This window comes from Aquarana catesbeiana, unplaced genomic scaffold (genome assembly GCF_042186555.1).
Source record: "Aquarana catesbeiana isolate 2022-GZ unplaced genomic scaffold, ASM4218655v1 unanchor224, whole genome shotgun sequence".
NCBI lineage: Eukaryota > Metazoa > Chordata > Amphibia > Anura > Ranidae > Aquarana > Aquarana catesbeiana.
In genome coordinates this window covers 978068-1001219 of record NW_027362651.1, presented here as the reverse complement: position 1 = coordinate 1001219, position 23152 = coordinate 978068, and the positions used below count along the sequence as shown (strand labels likewise).

General features: G+C 45.4%; 1 protein-coding gene across 1 annotated transcript in view; it reads left to right on the top strand.

The window, feature by feature from the left end:
• The first annotated feature begins 1239 nt into the window (after positions 1-1239).
• LOC141121536 (vomeronasal type-2 receptor 26-like) overlaps positions 1240-23152 on the top strand; it is an 82607-nt gene continuing 60694 nt past the window's right edge. Inside the window, exon 1 of the mRNA XM_073611157.1 lies at positions 1240-1707. Coding sequence (XP_073467258.1) covers positions 1240-1707 — 468 coding nt within the window. The remainder of the gene's footprint in view (positions 1708-23152) is intronic.

Genomic DNA, 23152 nt, shown 5'->3' with positions numbered 1-23152 from the left:
TTCTTAAACAAATACTTATTACATATGCAATGTGTTGGTTTACTTGCGGGATGGGTGTGCTGCCTTGGTTTGGGGAGGAGAGGATGCCCTGCCGATCCACATACGATATATGTGCATATGAACACCATGGCTGACATTAAATTTATGATGTGGAATGTGCGGGGCATGCGGGATAAGATTAAAAGGACAGCAGTGTTACAATATTTGAAAAGTCAAAAGGTGGATATTGTCGCATTGGTGGAGACACATGTCACGGGTCACTTACAGGTGGCCCTGAAGCGTCCTTGGGTGGGGTGGGCCTACCATAGCACCCACACAAATATGTCTAGAGGGGTAACAGTGTTGATTGCAAAATCTACACCTTTTGAGTTGGTCTCCATGGTGTTGGATCGACAGGCAGGTACCTCTTTCTACATGCAATTGTGGGGGCCACCCCTTATTGATATTGGCTAGCTATATCCCCCCTCCATATAGGGCAGATGTGGTCACAGAGGGTCTTGCATTTATAGCGTTGTACCCATCCATACCAGTAGTGTGGATGGGGGATTTCAATCACACGATGACTCCATCCCTTGACCGCCCGGCACGGGCTGAAACCAGACCTGATGAACCACTGCATACTAGGTTGTACCGTACACTGAATGAGTTTGCCCATCTTGACGTGAGGAGACATGCTAACCCCACGACTAGAGCATACACTTGCCACTCAATAAGTCACAACACCATGTCCAGGATAGACTACATACTCATTTCTAGGGCCCTTTTGCCAAAAGTCACGGGCTCAGGATTTGCTCCTAGGACCCTGTCAGACCACTCTCCGCGCTGGTTGACGGCATCCTTGCGAGTAGCTCCTTCCACGAGGTGCTGGCAGCTAAACCCTCATTGGTTATTACTTCTTACAGACCATGACTCCATTGCCAGGGAGCTGCTCTTCTTTTTTGGAGGGTATACAGGGACCCCTTGCCCTCACTATACACTGGGACGACTTTAAAAATCATGCCCGTAGAATATTATCCTCCAGAATAAATAAGTTAAAACGAGAGTCCAACACTGTACTTCAACTCACATCTGACAAACTACAAGAATTAGAAGAGGCCTATAGTTCTAACCCGGAAAACCTGGACAGAGTGAAACTGCAGACCTGACTAGTCACGCAACTGCACACTGAGAAGGCTAAACAGGCAGAGGGTGTATGAGCAGGGTGAAAGGGCGGGGAGACTGCTGGCCTATCTGGCTCACATGGACGATAAGCCCCCAGTCGTGGTGTCGCTTGTTGACCCAGACGGGTGTAATATAACCAACCCAGAACAGGTGGCAGAGCAATTTAGACAATTCTATGGCAATCTCTATAAATCCCAACACACATACACGCAAAGGGAAATTCAATCATATTTATCTTCCATACAGTTCCCCCAGCTGAATCGAGAACAAGTTGAGCTTCTTGATGCACCTATTACCGACCACAACATCACGGAAGCAATCGCACAACTGGCTAAATCTAAAGCTCCAGGGATGGATAATTTGCCTCTGGAATTTTATGTCACTTACTCGGACATATTGGTCCCCAAGCTGAAAGTCTTATACCAGTCTATATTTGATCAGAACTTACTCCCTGAGTCTATGCAAGAAGCCCAAATCATGGTTCTCCCCAAGCCAGGAAAAGACCTGCATCTCCCTGAATCCTACAGGCCTATCTCACTCCTGCAGGTAGATATTAAAATCTTAGCTAAAATCCTGGCTTCTAGATTAAACACTGTTATCCTGACTTTAAATCATACGGACCAAACGGGCTTTATGCCGGGAAAAAATACAGCCATGAATATTAGGCGACTTTATATGAATATCCAAGCCCGACACGATAACTCAGGAAGAGGGTGGTGGTGGCGTTAGATACAGCTAAGGCCTTTGACTCTGTGGAATGGCCATTTTTGTGGGAATGTTTGCATAATTATGGCTTTGGGGCACGCTTTATAAAATGGGTACAGCTTCTATATCAGACACCCAAGGCGAAAATCTTTGTGAATGGATGGCTCTCTGAGCAGTTTACACTTGAGAGGGGTACTCGACAAGGGTGTCTCCTCTCTCCCTTACTGTATGCGCTGGCAGCGGGGCCACTGGCCATTGCCATCAGAGCACACCCTGATATTCAAGGTCTGCGCTGGGGCCCTACGGTCAATAAAATAGGAATGTATGCTGAGGACACCATACTATACTTAGCAGACCAGGGACCATCACTCCAAGCAGCGTTAAGACTTATTGAACAAATGGGGGATACTCGGGATTACGTATAAATTGGGACAAGTCTCAGATTCTTCCAATAAATGTATTCCCTCCCCCTTTCACAACTCCCCATTACCACTTGCTAGAGTATCCAAGATAGATAGGAATCTTTTGATTTCAGAACAACCTAAACGTAACCATGATAATAAACATAAGTGGTCGTTCCTTACCAATTTTTCAATTCAGTATAAACAGATTAAGGACATCATTCATAGGCACTGGAAGGTACTGAAGAACGATACAATTTTGGGTCCTACCCTTCCTGAACATGCAGGGATAGTTTATAGGGGTGCTATGCCTTTAAAAGGACAGATTGTGCACAACATAATAGATCCCCCCAGTCCCCCCTCGTTTTTTCATAATCTGAAAGGTTTCTTTCCATGAGGTGCAGGGTGTGCAAACACAATGCACACCGACCTGGAAAAATTGAGACCTTCGGATCAACTACTACTGGCAAAGAATATGACATCAAACATTTCGTCACATGTTCGACGAGGTATATTATATACCTCATCACATGTCCCTGCGGGAAACAGTACGTGGGTCGGACCATACGTACGTTTGCCATAAAGGGTTAATCAACATATAAAGGCTATTAAGAAGGGACGCACTAATCATAGCGTACCCAATCATTATTTGCTTTGTCATAATCAGAATCCAATAGGTACTAAATTTCAAATTATAGACAAATTTGTACCTCATTGGAGGGGGGAGTCGAATGTAAGAGGAGTATCCAGGCTCGAGACTTTTTGGATACACCAGCTGAGATGTTACATGCCACATGGACTTAACTTGGAGTGGGACATTAATTCTTTTATTAATCAGTCATAATTTTTAGATTATTGTAGATGGTCTTGGTTTCCTGTATTACAATTTTTACATTGTTTATTTTTATTTTTATTTCTATTTCTCTTTATGTTCAACTTTGGATTGGATGGCACATATTCGTAGTTACATATGTTTTGAGCATTCAGTCTTACATGTCCCTTAATATAATATTAACAGGGATAGGTCTGGTTTATTTATTACCAATTCACTGTTTGGTTTTTGTCTATAGTCATATTTGTATCTCACATCTGATATTGCTTTTTGCATTCTTATAACCTTTCTTGTTGCATGATTAAGCTTTTAGATTGGCATACTGACTTCCTTGATTAATACCCAAGATCTTATATTTATGGTCTACAGATAAGTTTTCACTTATAATAGATATAATTTGTGGCTGCTCAAGCTTAAAACACTGCAGTCAACCTTTCTGTTCCACTTCCTGCCTTGATGACTCATTTGGAGTGCATATGCGTTCCAGCGACCTCACGGTCGTGTTCCGGTTCCTGGTTCTCAATGATCACACGCACCCCAGGTACGTCGGACGTCGATACATGACGTGGGTCACGTGCACGCCATATGCCCTGCCGGTTGGCATCTGGTTGGCTGCAGAGGAATTGACGTTCCTAATGAATGAGAGCGCCGTCAGATTGGAGAGTCACATTGAGGCTTGGTTGTGTAAGATAGGCGCTTTACCTTTATTGGATAGATACGGGAACACATGATCCTGCATTTGTACGCACGCTGTATATCCAGGAAGTCTGTCACGTACCTGGTGATGGAGTCTGATATGCAGAGGACGGCCTCTCTTACAGCTCTGACTTGGAGCCCCTGATAGAGCTGACAGGAAGCACCAAGATGCAGAGTCACACGAGTGCCTGGCGGGATCACTGAACCTGGAGCTGGATCGGAGCACTCGGCCGGGCTGTAGAGGTGTCTGTAGGAATCCCAGAGCAGTGGTGGGCAGGTAGCTGGAGTGAGTAGACAACCAGTCCCCACAGGCAGAAGTGTAGGTGCAGCAGAAGGGATGGTGGCACCCTCGAGGCTGAAGAGAAGGCTGGTACAGGCAGGCCGGGTCATACACAAACGGGCACGTCAGGAACAGAGGCTGAAGCGGAAGCAGAATCAGATTACAGGCCGGGTCGTCAGCAGACTGGCAGCGAAGTGGCAGAAGGAGCAGGCAAATGCAGAGTAGAGGACAAGCCGGGGTCGGATGCAGGCAGGAAACAGGAATGTCAGGAAGCAAGCCGGGTCACAACAGGAACGGAAGTCAAGTAGGTAATTGCAGGATACACAGGGAACGCTGTAGAGCAGACAGCACTGAGTCTGGAAACTGACTGAGTTTAAGTAGCCTGTTTGGGTGTCAAAAATCTGTCACAGGGTGTGTGTGCACCAATGGAATTCTGACAGGGGCAGAGGTAACAGGTCATCTTCTTCGGCAGCCATCTTGGGTGCTGGCATGCCCTTCCTGACAGGCAGAGGTAACAGGTCGTCTTCTTCGGCAGCCATCTTGGGTGCTGGCATGCCCTTCCTGACACTGCCCCCCCAAAGGGCAACCTCCGGATGCCCAACCTGGCCCACTTGTCAGGATGGGAGTTCTTAAAAGCTTGAACCAAATTTTGGGCATGGATATTATCTTCAGGTTCCCAGGAGTTGTCCTCTGGCCCATACCCTTTCCATTTTATCAGGAACTGGATCTGATTTCTTATCTTCCTGCAGTCTAAGATTGTTTCCACCTCAAACTCTTCCTCCCCGTCAATAATTACAGGTTCAGACGGGCCGGAACTTCGTCCTGGGAATGGGTCAGGAATGGCAGGTTTCAACAAGGTTATGTGGAACACAGGGTGGATTCTATATGACTCAGGCAACTCTAATTCATACGCAACCTCATTGATCTGTCTCTTCACCAGAAATGGTCCTATAAATTTAGGGCCCAGTTTCTTCGAGGGACAGGCCAGTTTCAAATTAGTAGTTGCTAGCCACACTTGGTCACCAGGGTTCAAGATCAATTCTCCCCTTCTTTTTCAGTCAAAAACTTCCTTATTGTATGCCTGTGTCTTGGCCATTGTTTCCTGTAGCAGTTTGTTATTGGCGTTGAAGAAATTTATAGTTTCGGAAACAGCTGGTACAGGGGAATCTGGAATTGTATTAGACAAAAAAGAAGGGTGGAAACCGTAGTTTGCAAAAAATGGAGATTGCTTTGTAGCAGAGTGTACTGAATTGTTATAAGAAAACTCGGCCAGGGGAAGCAGAGAAGCCCAATCGTCTTGAGAAAATGAGGAGAAACATCTCAGGTACTGTTTGAGGGTTTGATTAGTCCTCTCTGTCTGCCCATTCATTTGTGGGTGATATGCAGAAGAAAATGAAAGTTCAATCCCAAGTGCATCACATAAGGCTCTCCAGAATCTGGATGTAAACTGCACCCCACGGTCGGACACAATATTGGCCGGAATCCCGTGAAGCCTTACGATCTCCTTGACAAAGGTTTGAGCTGTTTCTCGAGCAGATGGTGTGCCCTTCATGGGCAGGAAGTGTGCCATCTTAGATAGTCTACCGACAACTACAAAAATGGTGTTGTGGCCCTCATATGGGGGAAGTTCTAGAATAAAATCTATTGAGATCATCTTCCAAGGTCTACTGGGGACAGGTAAGGGTTTTAGCAGACCCCAGGCTCTGGATCTGCTGGTTTTAATGCAAATGCAAGTGGTACAAGATTCCACATATTTCCTACAATCTTTTTCCACCCCAGGCCACCAAAATGTCCGTTGTACTAATTCAGTTGTCTTGCCAATGCCAAAATGACCTGCCAGCACATGATCATGGCATCGCACCAGGATGGCCATTTGGAGGTCTTCCGGCACAAAGACCTTGTCTTCATGCCAAAGTAGCCCATACTTTGCCAGTAGAGAGACCCCGGCTGGTGAAGGGTTCCTTACTAGAGTTTGTTTAATTTGTTTTATTAACTCTCCTTGAAGTAACAGGAAGTTCCCAGGGGATAGAATGGTATCCGGAGATGAGATTTCTTCAGGTTTGCTGAACATGCGTGATAACGCATCGGGTTTTGCATTCTTGGATCCATGCCTGAATGTTAAGTGAAAAGTGAATCTAGAAAAGAATAGTGCCCACCTGGCTTGTCGGGGTTTCAATCTTTTTGCTGTTCTTAAATACTCAAGGTTCTTATGATCGGTATAGATCAAGATTGGGTGTGTGGCCCCCTCTAGAAGGTACCTCCATTCCTCCAGGGCGGCTTTGATGGCCAAAAGTTCACGGTCCCCGATGTCGTAGTTCCTTTCGGCATTTGACAGCTTGCGGGAAAAAAAAGCAACTGGATGCAGTAGGGCCTTAGCTCCCCGCTTCTGAGACAATATTGCTCCTACCGCTGTTTCTGAGGCGTCTACTTCCAAGACATAGGGCAAGGCTGGGTCAGGGTGTTTCAGGACAGATGCAAATGTGAAAAGTCTTTTTAGGGTGTCAAAAGCTTTCTGAGCTTCCAGAGACCAAGAGAATCTTGTACCTTGTTTGGTTAAACTTGTAATGGGGGATATGATTGCAGAAAAATTTCTGATGAATTTTCGATAAAAATTTGCAAACCCCACGAAATGTTGGACACCCTTCTTATCACTGGGAGCAGGCCAATCCAGGATGGCTGTAACCTTCTGGGGATCCATCTGGATGCCTTCGGTGGAAATGATTAAACCCAAGAATTGGATGCTTTGGCGTTCAAATACACATTTCTCTGGTTTTGCATAAAGTCTGTGTTGTTGAAGGCGACTCAATACATTCTTGACGTGACTACGGTGGTGATCTAGAGAGGGAGAGAAGATTAGTATATCATCAAGATAAACAACAACAAATAGATCCAGGAAATCTCGGAAGACATCGTTGATGAAGTGCTGAAAGGTAGCTGGGGCATTGCAAAGTCCAAAGGGCATCACAAGGTATTCAAAATGCCCAAACTGTGTGCGGAACGCCGTCTTCCATTCATCCCCCTCTCGTATGTGAACCAGATTATAAGCACCCCGAAGATCCAATTTTGTGAAAATGGTGGCCGTACCGAGTCGCTGGAATAATTCAGGCACAAGTGGAAGAGGGTAATGTTTTTTTACAGTGATCTTATTAAGTTCACGGTAGTCCACACAGGGCCGTAATGAGTGGTCCTTTTTTTCTACAAAGAAGATCCCCGCACTGGTAGGAGAGGTGGAGGGGCGAATAAACCCCTTTTTAAGGTTGTCATCAATGTAGTCTTTCAAAGCAACAAGTTCAGATTCAGATAGAGGAAAGATCCTGCCAAAAGGAACTTCAACCCCAGGAAGGAGCTCAATTGGACAGTCATAAGCCCTATGAGGAGGAAGCATTTCTGCCCCTTTTTTGCTGAAAACAGAAAGTCGTGATATGCTACTGGAATGACTTGGCAGGCTTCGGACTCCAAATCGATGCACAGCAGGGGAGATTGGTCCTGATGATTCTCTTGCCAACAATGCTGAAGGCAATAGGGGGAAAGAAACTTGATTTCTTCTGTAACCCAGTTAATGTAAGGGTTATGAGCTTTTAACCAAGGCATACCCAGAAAGATTGGGAACAGAGGGGAAGCGATTGCATCTAGGCGTAGAAGCTCTTGATGGTTCTCGGCAATGGTGGTAGATAATGGGATGGTTTCATGAGTAACCAATTCAGATTTAATGGTGGATCCGTCTGCCAGATGTACAGAAAGTCTCTGAGCCTTGGGTAATAGAGGAATTTGATGTTTGGCAGCAAAAGCTAAATCTATGAAACAGCTGCCAGCTCCAGAGTCAATTATAGCGGGGGTCTGGATAGTTCCTCCTGGGAGCTGTAACAAAATGGGAAGAGCAAGATGAGCAGAGTGATTGGGTAGAGATGGAGGAGAAGCGGATGTAACTGAGAGGCACTTGCGGATCTTGACCGGACAAGACCTCACATAATGTCCTGATCCTCCACAGTACAGGCAAAGATTTAGCTGGCGTCTGCGCTGGCGTTCTTCTGTAGTCAGAGAAGGATGGAGGAGACCAAGCTTTATGGGTTCAGGTGCGTCTGAAGCGGATGCGGCAGGAGCAGGTGAAGCGGGACTGAAAGAACCAGACACTCGTGGAAGCATCCATACTGGACGGGACTGGTCGTGGCTCATTCCAAACTACGTTCCCTTAAGCGACGGCCAATCTGGATTGACAAATTTATAAGTGTCTCCAAGGTGGAGGGGACACCTGTTCGTGCTAGCTCGTCCTTGAGATTATCAGAAAGGCCCATGCGGAACTGGTAATGCAGGGCAGCATCGTTCCAGTTAGTGTTGGAACTCCAGTGCCTGAATTCTGAAACATAGACCTCCACGGCCCTGTGACCCTGCTGAAGCGTGTGAAGGGTGGCTTCTGCAGTAGCGGCTTGCTGGGGGTCTTCATATAACTGAGCCATGGCTCCAAAAAAGGAGGCTAAGTCCGTCAGAGATGTGTCCTTTTGTTCAAGGAGTTGGTTAGCCCAGGCCTGTGGTTCCCCCTGAAGCAAGGAAATGACAAACCCGACCTTGGTGGCTTCCAGGGAGAAGGTTCGTGGTTGTAGCGAAAAATAGAGTTTGCATGCATTGTGGAAGGCTCTGAACTCATTGCGTTCTCCGTGGAACTTTTCAGAAGTTGGGACTCTGGGTTCAGGTGGTAGAATAACGACTGCAGGAGCTGCTGGCATCCCAGAAGTGGAAGGTGCTTGAGCAACAGAGGCAGACAAGGTCTGTATTTGGCCTTCCAGCTGGGTATAACCCTGTTGTAAGTCCTTTACAGCTTGTGTTAATCTGGCTAGGTGTTGACAGAGTTCCTCCATAGGAGAGGGTCCTTGCACAGGCTCAGACATGGCTGTCTGCTACTGGGACGTACCTAGTGATGGAGCCTGATATGCAGAGGATGGCCTCTCTTACAACTCTGACTTGGAGCCCCTGATAGAGCTGACAGGAAGCACCAAGATGCAGAGTCGCACGAGTGCCTGGCGGGATCACTGAACCTGGAGCTGGATCGGAGCACTCGGCTGGGCTGTAGAGGTGTCTGTAGGAATCCCAGAGCAGTGGTGGGCAGGTAGCTGGAGTGAGTAGACAACCGGTCCCCACAGGCAGAAGTGCAGGTGCAGCAGAAGGGATGGTGGCACCCTCGAGGCTGAAGAGAAGGCAGGTACAGGCAGGCTGGGTCATACACAAACGGGCATGTCACGAACAGAGGCTGAAGCGGAAGCGGAATCAGATTACAGGCCAGGTCATCAGCAGACTGGCAGCAAAGTGGCAGAAGGAGCAGGCAGATGCAGAGTAGAGGACAAGCCGGGGTCGGATGCAGGCAGGAAACAGGAACGTCAGGAAGCAAGCTGGGTCACAACAGGAACGGAAGTCAGGTAGGTAATTGCAGGATACACAGGGAACGCTGTAGAGCAGACAGCACTGAGTCTGGAAACTGACTGAGTTTAAGTAGCCTGTTTGAGTGTCAAAAAGCTGTCACGGGGTGTGTGTGCACCAATGGAATTCTGACAGGGGCAGAGGTAACAGGTCATCTTCTTCGGCAGCCATATTGGGTGCTGGCATGCCCTTCCTGACAGGCAGAGGTAACAGGTCGTCTTCTTCGGCAGCCATCTTGGGTGCTGGCATGCCCTTCCTGACAAAGTCAGTCCGCACGCTGTGAAATCAGTTGTTTATGTGTTGTAATTTAAATATTTGTATATAAGCGTGGTAGTGGCAGGTTGGTACATACCCCAGCAGAAGTCTTAGATGAAACGCGTAGGGTTTTTTTGCTGTACCCAGCCACTTGTTTACCACGCTTTTTTAATACTTGTTTATTCGATTCTATTTGATATGCTTTTATTGATCATCTGATGACTCTGTTTTGTCCAATAAACTCCAATTGATTTTTTGGATTTACACTATGTGGAGGCTCCCTTTTTTTCTTTTTTATATATGGTGATTATGGCTTGTTCACACTGCTGAGTCAGAGGATCTCCCCAGCTATCCGGGCAGACACCTGGCCCCCAACCTAGGAGGAGGATCCTGTCCCTACAGACCGCACTCACATTGTCATTCGGTGTATGACAGCCTAAGCCTTGATGACTCACCGCCCTTGGCCTGTGAGTCCACCGGTGCTGGTAAGACTACCCCGCCTTCTTCTATGTTTAGGATCTCTATTGGGAAGAATATTATTTCATCTCTGGTCCATCATTTTTGTTTGAACATTATATGAGAAATTATGGGACTGTCACTTCATATGAGTTTTTGAACTTGTTTTGAGAATAAGATCACAGTATTTGAGTTATATTTAATTTTTTTGATGTCAGCACTGTTTCACTTTGCAAAAACAGAAGAGAGAGGCGCCTCTGGGTGTAGACTAAAAACTGTTTTTTATTTATAAAAGAATAGTGATCAAACTCACATTTTTGAAGTCATCAAAAGAGCATATAGATGTGAGCAGGTTCTGAAGGGATCATCATCCATCAAGAAGTCAGGTCAGTCAAAAACAACTCCTGGCTGGAGGCTCTGTCTGTGTGTGGGGAGAGGTACCGCTGAGATGTGAGGCCGGCCGCAGAGGTGACAGATCACAAAACACGGCAGAGAGCATGGAAGGTAAAAACATACGGCGAGGAGTGATGACGTCACTGGTCGAGCGACGCATTGCCGGGCGTACGAGCTGTGGTGACAGGACAGCCACTCCCCTTCATCAGTCACTTTGCACATTGCATATATTGCTTACTCCACTTTATTGATTAATTTGCTGCAGCCAGGCTTGATTGGTTATCCACACTCACTCATATAAGAGGGTTGTTTCATTTATATTATGATAAGATTTCATTAATATGATGAGATATGCACATGCACATTCACCTTAGATGTGTCATATTTGCATGTGAGGTACACCTCTTACTTTGTATGTGAGATTTGTGACTGTTATCCTTTTGCACAGTGCGAATATTTATGGGTTTGATACATTGTCATTGGCGATAGCCCTAGGTTGCTTGCATTTGAATTACACACTATTAGCCCTACACTTTATTCTGTTAACTATCCAAGATTAAATACTTGGGGGTGGAGGTAACCAGGGACCTGGTAGACTATACACCCCTGAATATAACCCCTTTGTTTAACTTATTAAAAAATAAAACACAGACGTGGTCCAGATTGTTATTAGGGGTGATGGGGCGTGTAAATTTAATTAAAATGATCATACTACCCAAAATTCTTTATCTGATATGGCACGCCCCCCTATATATTCCCCTAAAAATCTTTAAGCAGATGGAAGCTATCCTAAATTTGTTTGTCTGGGGAAATAGTGGACACAAGCTAGCTTGGCAAACCCTTAAAAACCTCACAGACATGGGGGGTGTATCTCTCCCGGACCTCCAGGACTATTATTTAGCCTCGCAGCTTTCCCACATATACCACTTCCATACGTCGGAAATGCAACGCTATAGATCTTTGTGTGACAAACCAGGACACCCGGCGTATACACCCATTCAGGCTATACTTCGGGGGAAAAAAACACAAGGTCCTTCTGCGCGGTACAATGCGGGCATGTTGCTACATCACCAAAGGGTATGGGAAATATCTCTAAAGAAGCAGAATGTGGGGAAATTTCAGTCCCACACCCCACTGTGGCTTAAAAGTCATATGCCGGAACTGGAAACAGTTCCAAATTCGATAGTTTGTGCTAGACATGGAATATTGTATCTCCATCAGGTTCTGTCCACCTCTGGGCTCAAGCAGTTTCAGACTCTCAAGGAGGAGTTTTTCCTTCCACATCAACTAGCGTTTAAATACCTGCAGCTCCACCACGCACTTAGAGCCCAATTGCCGGACTTGGATGTAGAGATGGAGCCTCCCCCTGTGCTGAATATAGTTGTGGGAAATGACCCCTCTAAGCTTATATCACATTTATATTACACAATTAGACAACGGGGTGCAGCTGCTGTTTCACACAAGGCCAAAACGGTATGGGAACAGGACGTAGGACTTATAGATAACACTGACTGGGCTGATACTTTAGAGGGAACCAAGACGGTGTCCCCCAAGCTGTCCGACACACAATTGTATATAGTACACAAAGCCTATCTGACCCTGGTGAGATTGGCAAAGTTCCAACACACGCCGACGTGTCGCCTGTGCACAGCTGACCCGGGCTTGTTTTACCACCTCATATGGAGCTGCACACACGTTCAGACATATTGGATGCAGGTTGTCCGTTTCCTCCATGATATTATGGGATCCCCTGTGGTGCTGGACCCTAAGCTATGTATTTTGGGGCTATTGCCAGATGTGGAGGTGGACAAATACCACACAAAGACCTGTGTATAATGGTCCCAAATCCAGTGCAGCATTCCCCTACACCAAAAACACGGTATATTTATAAGTTGGAATAATCTGTTGCATAACTTACGGCACATGTGAATATATCTGAATGTATGCCCTGTAATATTCCTGCATATTTAATTGTGATGTTACAATATGTATCTGACCTTCTGTGGCTATATGTACCCGATTGACTTGTAAAATGTTTTTATATTAATAAAGTTGTTTTTTTCCAAGTAAAAAAAAAGAAATATCTGTGTGCTAAGTATACTTTTTGTTTCATTCTCAAAGGGGTGAAAAGACTCGGAGGACACCACTCATCAGAGGACACCAGGGACCCTCCAACTCACCAAGAAGGGGAAATCAGACCAAGACCCCCCGAGGATCTGGATGAAGGAGAGGTGGAGGAAGTGGGCGAGATTGACACCCAAACAGGTGAGTGTCTGACACCCCAGCTTCAGGTAATATATGTATGCCTGCATATTCATAATACATGTTTTTTAAGCAAATTTTAGGTGTTGTGCTGATTGTAGAAAAGCAAGCTGAACATTTCACAAGTGACAGTGGCCAACGGCTCATTCACGACATCATGATGTGGAATGGGGAAATAGACATTAAAAGGAAGAAACTGAATGTTATGGAACAACAAATGAAGAACATGATAGATGTCTAGGGGAGAATATAAATTCCTTTAAAATTCCATCTATTTTCCCATTTGTTGGACTAAACCAATTTTTTTTTGTACATTTTAAAAGCCAAATTTTGAAGATGCACACGGTGTGTCAACATGTGCTATCAGGGGATCTCAATGTATGCGTTTTGTGGGTGGAACCCCTTCCTCGTAACTCCAGTAGGTGAGGAAGGGGTTGCACACCCAAAACACATCCATTGATCCCCCATGATGGGAGATAGCACATGTTGAGATTAGGCATGGGATCAGGAGGGAAATACCCATTTTGACTCCCAATTTGTGTGTAGCTTCAAATTTTGGCTTTTACAGGGGTGACATCACCTCATCTGATGAAGGCAATATCAAGACATTTTTGACACTAATGTCTGATATGGCCTTCAGTTTTTATACGTTGAACTTTGTAAGTTCCAGAGTTTTGTATGTCATGATTTAAAACATTCCTGTTTCTAAAAAAAAAAAAAATTGAGAAAACAAAAATTTAATTTTCTACAAAATTTTTGAACGCACATGTGAATGTGCACAGAGTAAAAATTTTGATAATCAACAATGTGTGGCTTCTTCTTTCAATGCTCAATACCAGTTTTGTAAGTAATTTTGTGTTTACAGTGACAATGGGGCTTATTTACTAAAGTAAAATTCACTTGGCACTACAAGTGCACTAGCAGAACCTTTAGGAGACAGCCAAAAAGAAACACAAGCAAAAAAGAAAACGCAAGATTTTATCAGATATAATTTTTATATTTGTAAAAAAATATTTAGACATTGTCTGGCATTGCAATGGCCCCCCTACCTGTAAAATAATTAACATATTTCTCCCGAACTACATGGGCGCTTTGGGGTGCCAAGCCAGGACGTCCAGTATCCAGGCCCGTCAGGGGATTAGCAGGAAGTCCTGCCTCAGGCCCAAATAAGGCAATACAATTGTGTGCATTTTTTCATAAAAAGCTGTGCAATATGCAGCAGCATAAGATTATGTGGTTCAGTTTGTAGTCCTCCATGTGTATGGCTGTCAGAAACAGGTGGAACCAGCTGGCCATTGTCCCGAAGGTATTCTCAACGACTCTTCTTGCCCTGGCCAGCCGGTAGTTAAAAACCCTCCTCTCCAGGGTGAGGGTCCTCTGAGGGAATGGCTTCATCAGGTGCTTGCCCAGACTGAATGCTTCATCAGCAATAAAGACAAACAGGAGTCCTTCATTGTTGTCTGCATCAGGTGGCAATCCCAGGCCACCACTTTGGAGACGTTGGTAAAACTCCATCTGGGCAAAGACTCCTCCATCTGACATCCAGCCATTCTTCCCTATGTCCACATAGAGGAACTCATATTGTGCCAACACCACCGCCATTAACACTATACTATTAAACCCCTTATAGTTATAATAGTAAGACCCCGAATGGGGTGGTGGCATGATGTGGACGTGCTTCCCATCTATAGCCCCTCCACAGTTGGGAAAGTCCCAACGGTCGACAAAATGGGATGCCACAGTCTGCCATTCCTGTGGCATTTAAGGAAACTGTGGAGTCAAAACAGACAAAAAAATATATTAGTACTTTTGCACATAACATTGCAAGCAGCTTAGACACAAACATTCTTGGCCAACATCAGTATAACATTCATTTTAAGGAGTATTTAAAGACAAAAATATAAGGCCTACTTATCAGATTCCTCCCCCCTCTGATGGCCCATTGTAAAAATTTTAGGGGAGGGTTTGAGCTGAGTTTGGGACCCCAAAAAAAGCCTCTGGCACTCTGCATGAATTTAAGGACAAAACAGTAACATTTGGACACATTTTAGGGGGTGTTTGGGATAAAGCACTACAATGGAGCTGACAAAATACATTGTTAAGTGACTAGGCTACAGGTGTATATGGGCCCAGGATAGCATGCTGGGGAGGTTAGTGAAGGGAAATATGCATGAAGGACAAAAAAGCAGCATTCTAAACGATTACAGCATGCATGAGAACAAAGGGGACATTCACAGCATATCACAATCATGGTAAATATGGAATGAAGAAAGAAATAGAAAACATTAGCAAACATTAAATACATAGAATGTGATGTTAAAGGAGAAAATTTACCTTAATATAGTCCTTCTGCAGGACCTGAATAATAGCAGAACAGGTCTCTGGGATAATGATCCCCAGAGCCTGGGGGGAGATGCCTGTCGAGAACTTGAGGTCCTGTAGAGGTCTCCCAGTTGCCAAGTACCGCAACATGGCGACTAGCCTCTGCTCTGGAGTGATGGCTTGGCTCATGCAGGTATCCTGCCTGCTAATATAAGGGGTCAGCAAAGCCAACAAACGGTGAAAAATAGGGTCCGTCATCCTGAGAAAGTTCCTGAAATCATCAGGATTATTCTCCTGGATCTCAGGAAGCAAAGGCATGTGAGAGAATTGGTCACGCTGGAGTAACTAATTCTTGGTCCATGAACTCCACCCCATCCTGTTAATGGACTGGGCTTGGGTCAAAGAATGAACCCAAACACCAAGCACCCAGATAGCATGAACTCTACGATAAGTATGTCCCCGCAACATGGCTTCAAAATGGTCGGCTGGTCAGAATGACTGAACAGAACGCACTGAAGAACAGCAAGGCCTGTGAAGAGTGAACTGAAAATCAGAAACGAGCGGACAAAAACACACTGAAAATACAGATACGAACTGTCTACACACTCTGAAAAGCAGATACAAACCCACAAGCACAAACTGAAAAGCAGTAATGAACTGAAAAGCATGAAAGTTGAAAACGGCGAATCGTCTCTCACCAAACTTCTACTATCATGAGATTAGCAAAAGGAGCTCAAAGGGAGGTGCGCTCGCTATTGCACTTCCTTTTTCTAGTCCCGTCGTACATGCTGTACGTCACCGCGTTCTGGACGGTAGGACTTTGGTCGGACTTTGGTTTGACCGTGTGTAGGCAAGACCGCTTGAGCGGAATTCCGTCGGAGTTCCGTCGGAGAAGCCTTCGGAGTTTATTCCGACGGCAAAACTGATGGTGTGTACGCAGCATTTCTGTACACTCTGACCATGTCTGGCAATCTTTAAAGTGGATGTAAACCCGAAATTTTTTTATTTGTTTTATCATACTGTAGAGTATAAGAATTCCTATCATTTGAGCCCAGTTTTGCCACACAGAGTTAATCCATCTCTGAGCAATCCTCTTTTATTGTTCCGTGAGAAAAATCTTGACAAACTGAGAAAAACTTTGTCAAATACTCCCCCTTGCTGTGAGTGACAGCCTAAGACACAGGCATTGTTTTTTAAATTCCCTCCCCCACTCCTTTCTTCAGCAGCTCTGCAAGGATTGGCTGTTCCACACCTCAGCATGATTTGGCATGCTGAAGTCATGTGGTTACTTTCCTGTCTTTTCACTGGATGTTAGAGATCATAGCAGAAGTTCAGCAGAAGTTCAGTGTTAGAAATAAACAGGAGAAAATGCATATTGACAAGGGGAGTGTAGAGGTGGGCGGGGAGTCTACTGACATCACAACTCCACCCACCGAGCTCCAGACAACAGACCCACCCACAGAATATGCAGTTTTTTGGGTCTAATAACAGACAGGAGGGAGACATTTGACAGGTAAAGATACATGCAGGAGGCATGTATATCCTTATAGATAACCCCCATGGCAGTAGTTTAGAAAGGATGATATTGGGTTTACATCCACTTTAAGGGGTTTAATGGCAACTGTTTGACTGCGGGAAGCCTTGCATTTCTTCCCTTGCACGGACTGCCATTGCCCATGGTGATTTGATTCGGCTTATCGTCTTACCCCTGTGTCCAGGGAAACCATTGCACCCATTTAGGAGAGCACCGCCTGGTTCCTTCTTTTAGGGTGGATCGACGGACTACAACCACTATACCTGGTCCAGTCCCCCAACTAGAAACCCTAACCTAGGCGTCAACTCTGTGGCTTGTTGTCCCAACACTTTTGGCACAGAACTACAGAGTACCACTCTTTTAACAGCCAACTTTTAACTATGCCAAATGATTCGTCAACAACCACAGATCACCCCCCAAATTATGTCTCTACCCCTCACAGTGCATGCATACACAAGTGCATTGCGCTGTACGACCGTACACTGCATCGTCAGACTAAACTGCACAGAACTCTTACTCCCACTTTCTCTACAGAACAATGTGATTTCTTTCTGTACCTAGATATTACAACAATAACTTGGATGCCTCCTGTTTACTTTCTAGCCAAAACTGTAACAGTATAAAACTTAGAAAAAACAACTTGAATTAAATTTAAAAACCACAGTGATTTTGTCCTTCCAAACATGAATTAAAAGGCCCCAAGCTCCTCCCACCAACTCCCTGTTGCACACCTGAACAGGAAGAGGGAGGGGGAGGGGAAGCCTTGAATAGCTTCATATTATGTCTATCAAGACATTAAAAACTGCAGGCTATACAATACAAACCTCAGCTCTAAAAACCCAAAACAATAGGTGGGCGGGGGCATGAATTGCCCTCTGAAAACTGCCAAACAATTAAAAATAACACACACCATTTTAAAAGTACAAAAACTCAGTTAAAGCTAGTAAATTCAGTGCAAATTAGACCGCATGGCTACACACACAAAGGAATTGAGCAGCTTCCCCTCTAGGATGACCCACAGGCCAAACAGCACAAAATCCTTAAACTGCGCCTCTCAAAATGGCCGACAACAATGGCCGCATGGCAGACAGCAGCAAAAGAAAAGAGCAGACGAAAGCCAGACCACAACAGGCCACAACAAAATGGCACCATTAACACATGAAATGCAGTTGTTGATCCCACCAAAATCGAGATTTCTTCACTAGGAAGATAAACTTCTCCCCAAAAAATTACACATTTGAGACACCAAATGAACACTTACAAACATTTCATTCTACATACCACTAGGGACCTTGGCAGGCCTCAAACACAGGCTCTCCAACCAAACACATCCGAAAAAGCTAATGTTACATAAAACACAAAATGGTAGTTGCAACAAATGAACATCGAGCCACGGCCGCACGGCGACCACAAAATGGCCGATGACAAAAGGGCCACACTAAAACATCAACACATGAAAATAGGATTTTTAAATACAGCTTACCTGTAAAATCCTTTTCTTGAGAGTACATCACGGGACATAGAGTATTCATTACATAGTGGGTTAGATGGGCACCATCAGTGATTGGACACTGGTTAACCCCAATTAAGGAGAATTCCTCCCCTATATAACTCCTCCATAGAGAGGACCTCAGTTTTGTAGCAAAGCAATAGGTAACAACGTAAAACCCATAGAAGGGCGGGAGCTCTGTGTCCCATGATGTACTCTCAAGAAAAGGATTTTACAGGTAAGCTGTATTTAAAAATCCTATTTTCTTGATCATACATCACGGGACACAGAGTATTCATTACATAGTGGGATGTCCCAAAGCAATGCTCATTTGAGGGGAGGGAGACACAGATCAGAAAATATAGACCGCAAATGGACCAGAGGAACTAAACTGCAGCCTGCAGTACACTGCGCCCGAAGGCGGTATCCTCTTGCCCTCTTACATCCACCTGATAGAATCTGGTGAATGTATGGACTGAAGACCAAGTCGCAGCCTTACAGATCTGAGCCATGGAGGCCTGGTAATGCACTGCCCAAGAAGCACTAACAGCCCCAGTTGAGTGCGCTTTCACATGAAAAGGAGGAGTCTTCCTCTTTATATCATAAGCCTGAAAAATAACCTGTCTAATCCATCTAGAAAGAGTGGATTTTGACGCTGCTTGGCCTTTCTTATGACCATCTGGCAGAATAAACAAACAATCAGTTTTCCGTATCTGAGCGGTTGCCTGTAGATAGACACTGACTGCTCTAACCACATCAAGAGTGTGCAAAGATTCTTCCCCTGTGGACTGCAGATCTGGAAAAAAGGATGGTAGGATTACATCTTGATTCAAATGGAATCCTGAAACCACCTTAGGTAAGAAGGAACGATTAAGACGCATAACAATCCTGTCCTTGTGAATAATTAAATATGGCTCTTTACAAGAAAAAGCTGCCAATTCTGATACTCTCCTAGCAGAGGATATGGCTATCAAGAAGACTAATTTTTTAGTCAAAAGCGCTAAAGGAGCCAGGTGCAGTGGCTCAAAGGGTTGTCCCTGTAAAGCCGACAACACCAAATTCAAATCCCATGGGCATACTGGAGGTTTGACTGGCGGATTCAACCGCAGTGCCCCCTGAATAAAGGCCCGGACCAGGGAATGTGAAGCAATTGGCTTCTGAAAAAATACAGACAAAGCCGAAATTTGGACTTTGATAGTGCTCAAAGCCAATCTCATTTCTAGGCCTGACTGAAGAAAGGTCAAGATTCTGCTAATCATATACCTTCTAGGATGCCATCCCCTGGGTTCACACCAGGAAACATATGCCTTCCAGATTTTGTAGTAAATAAGCCTGGAGGCCGGCTTTCTGGCATTGACCAGAGTGGAAAGGACTGACTCCGAGAGCCCACGGTCTTTTAAAATGTGGGTTTCATCAGCCAAGCCGTCAAATTTAGACTTCGTAAAGCAGGGTGGCAAATTGGACCCTGTGTGAGCAGATCTGGCTGGAATGGGAGGACCCAAAGCCTGCCCACTGCCATCTTTACGATCTCTGCATACCAAGGTCGTCTGGGTCAAGCCGGGGCTACTAAAAAGACTGACTTTGCTTCCCGTTTGACCCTTCCCAGGAACCGCGGAAAAAGTGGGTTCGGAGGGAAGGCATACATTAGATTGTACTGATCCCATGGGATTGTCAGAGCATCTGACCCCTGATCAAGTACATCCCTTGTTCTGGACACAAATTTATCCAGCTTCCTGTTGAATCTGGACGTGAATAGATCCACATCTGGTATTCCCCACCTTTGACATATGGTTTGGAATATGTCGGGGTGTAGGGACCATTCTCCTGGGCATAATTGCCGGCGGCTTAAGAAATCCGCTTGCCAATTTTCCACTCCTGGGATGAATACCGCAGACAGGCAGGGAACATGGCTTTCTGACCATACAAGAATGCGATTCACCTCCCTTTGGGCATCCAGACGTCTGGTGCCTCCTTGGTGATTGATGTAAGCCACAGCCGTGGCATTGTCAGATTGTATCCAAATAGGATGGCCCTGTAGCCTGTAAGACCAGTCCATGAGGGCCAAGTAAATTGCCCGAATTCCTAGAATATTGATGGGCAAGCGTCTCTCTGTTGCAGACCATATTCCCTGCATGCATGTTTCTTCCATAACTGCTCCCCAGCCTGTCAGACTGGCATCTGTGGTTACGATCTTCCATTGTAGTGGAAAAAAGGCTTTGCCTTTCAAAAGATTGCATATCCTTGGGGATAGGCACATCGGAAGATCCAAGGCATGAATCTTTTTGTTCCAAGCTGCGAGGAATGCTTCTCTGCAGGGGCCTTGAGTGAAACTGGACTAATGGAACAGCCTCGAAAGTGGCAACCATCTTTCCTAACAGTCTCATACATAGCCGAATGGATGGACTCTTTTTGTTTAATACTAAGCGGACTAGAGCTCTTACGGCCTTGGCCTTTGGCTCTGGTAGAAACACCCTGCCTTGAGCGGTGTCTATGATCATGCCTAGATACTCTAACCTTGCTGAAGGTTGCAAAGAAGACTTTTCTAGGTTGATTATTCAGCCTTGTCTTTCCAAATGTCTTACTGTCTTGAAGACAGCGCGGTTCAGGTGTGCCACCGATTGCTCTATGAGTAGCAAATGTCTAGATAAGCTACCACAGTTATGCCCTGAGCTCTTATATTTGCTAAGAGAGGGTCTAGAATTTTTGTAAAAATTCGAGGAGCTGTAGCGAGACCGAAAAGAAGGGCCACAAACTGGAAATGGCGCTGGTCTACCGCGAACCTTAGATATCTTTGGAGAGCGGGAAAAATCGGCACATGAAGATATGCAATCTTGATATCTATTGATGCCATAAATTCTCCCCACTGCAGGGTGGAGACCACCGAATGAACTGACTGCATTCGGAAGGATCGAATGTGTAGAAACTGATTCAGATCCTTTAGATCTAGGATGGGTCTGACATCTCCATTTGACTTTGGAACGGTGAAGAGATTCGAGTAGAACCCTGAACCCTGATCTTTTGGGTTCATTTCTATTATCACTCCCTGGGATAGTAAGCAATCTAAGGCCAGTAGTAGCGGTTCTCGCTTTACTGGATCTTTGGGTACTCTTGACCTTAGGAAACGAGCTGGTGGAAGCTCTAGGAACTCTATTTTGTAACCTAGAGATACTGAAGAGACCACCCACTTGTCTTGAACCTCTTCCCACCAGGCTCCTGAAAACTGTAGGAGCCTTCCCCCCACTTGGCCAGGTGGGGGTGCCCCTTCACAGGAATGTTTTGGGGCTCTGCTTGGCAGGCTTTTGTCCCCAAGCCTTTTTCTGCCCTTGAGTGTGACCCTGGGCCCTTCCTCTGAAAGTAGATTGGGAAGGCCGTCGCCACTGCTTAGAGCCTGATGTTCCAGGGGAAGGGGAAAGAGACCGTTTGAATGGTGGATGTTTACTCCACTTAACTGGTAGGAGTGTAGATTTACCACCTGTAATTTTTTGGATAAAATTATCTAGGTCATCCCCAAATAGGCATTCCCCTTTGAATGGGAAGCCAGCTAAATATCTTTTGCATGAAAGCTCTGCTGCCCAACTTTTAAGCCAAAGGGACCTGCGCATGTGTACCAACAGGAGAGACAAACGAGATGCTTGCTGGGCAAAATCCAGAATGGCATCAATCATAAAACACAGCACCTGTGGAAGGTCTGCATAGTTCTCCACTTCCTCACTGGGAAGGAGGCCAAGCATCTGCTTAACCTGTTCCTTGAGGAATTGACACAAACCCAAAGTTGTGACTGTAGGTTGGACTACAGTGCCAGCCATGGAGAAGGAGGCTTTTAATAAAGTTTCCAGCTTTTTATTAGTTGGATCTTTAAACACCTGAGCATTGTCCAAGGGACAGGTCAGGTTTTTATTCTCACAAGAGACAACCGCATCCACGGATGGGACCTCCCACTTCTTGGTGAAGCTTTACTCCAGAGGATAAAGCATAGAAAACCTTTTAGGAGGAGTAAACAGTTTATCGGGATGTCCCCAGTCCTCATACAACAATTTATCCATTAAAGGATGAATTAGAAAGGAAAAGGCAGTCTGTGGGTGGGATCCTTCTGACCCCCAGGGAAGAAACATAGGATGTAGCGGCCTCAGCAGAGGGCATTTTAAATGTGGAACGCACTATTTCAGTATAATACTGGACCTGCTTCTTGAGTGCCTGAGAGGAAGAAGCTCTCTCCTCTTCCTCTGAATCCTCAGACTGCTCTTGATCCCTATCTCTAGATAGGGATCTCTCCTCATTGTCAGAAGAATCATCTGAAAGAGAAAGTGCAGCAGAGGGAGGGGATCTACCCCTTTTTCTGCTATCTTTTAAGGAAGCTGAAATAAAATTCATAATTCTTCCCTCAAAACCCTCCAAAGTAGCCCTAAGGGAATCCTCTGTGACATACGCTGGGGCTGTAACATTAGGAGAGGCTGCAAAACCTGACAGGGGCACTGACTCATCCTGTGAGGCTGGCTCCAGTCTTGCAGGGGGGGATGGTAATCTGCAGGCATCTTTAGGACCCCTAGACACAGGCGGTGACTTTCTTGTGCCTTTGTTACCTCCCCCGAGACCCTCTTACGAGGAGACATAGTCCCAAGCTACAAAGCAGAGGTACTAGTACATATGCAATCACTGTTTTACTAAAAATCTCACAATATACATATATGCTTAATACCGCACAACCTGATGCCGAGTAGGTGTCTTAGGTTTAGCCAGGATCCTGACCACTTTAGGATGCTCACTGCCCACAGTCTGTGTCCATCTGTTTACAGAGCTCTGAACGCTCTGGGCTTTAAATTAGCCACCTGGCGTCTGCACACCTGCAGTGGAGGAAGTGAGCGATTGGACACCAGCTTCACTGAGTGTGTATCTGAAAGGCACGTATATTTGCTCCTTACTCCCTCTAGTGGTGGAAATCAGGTAAGACATGCAACTA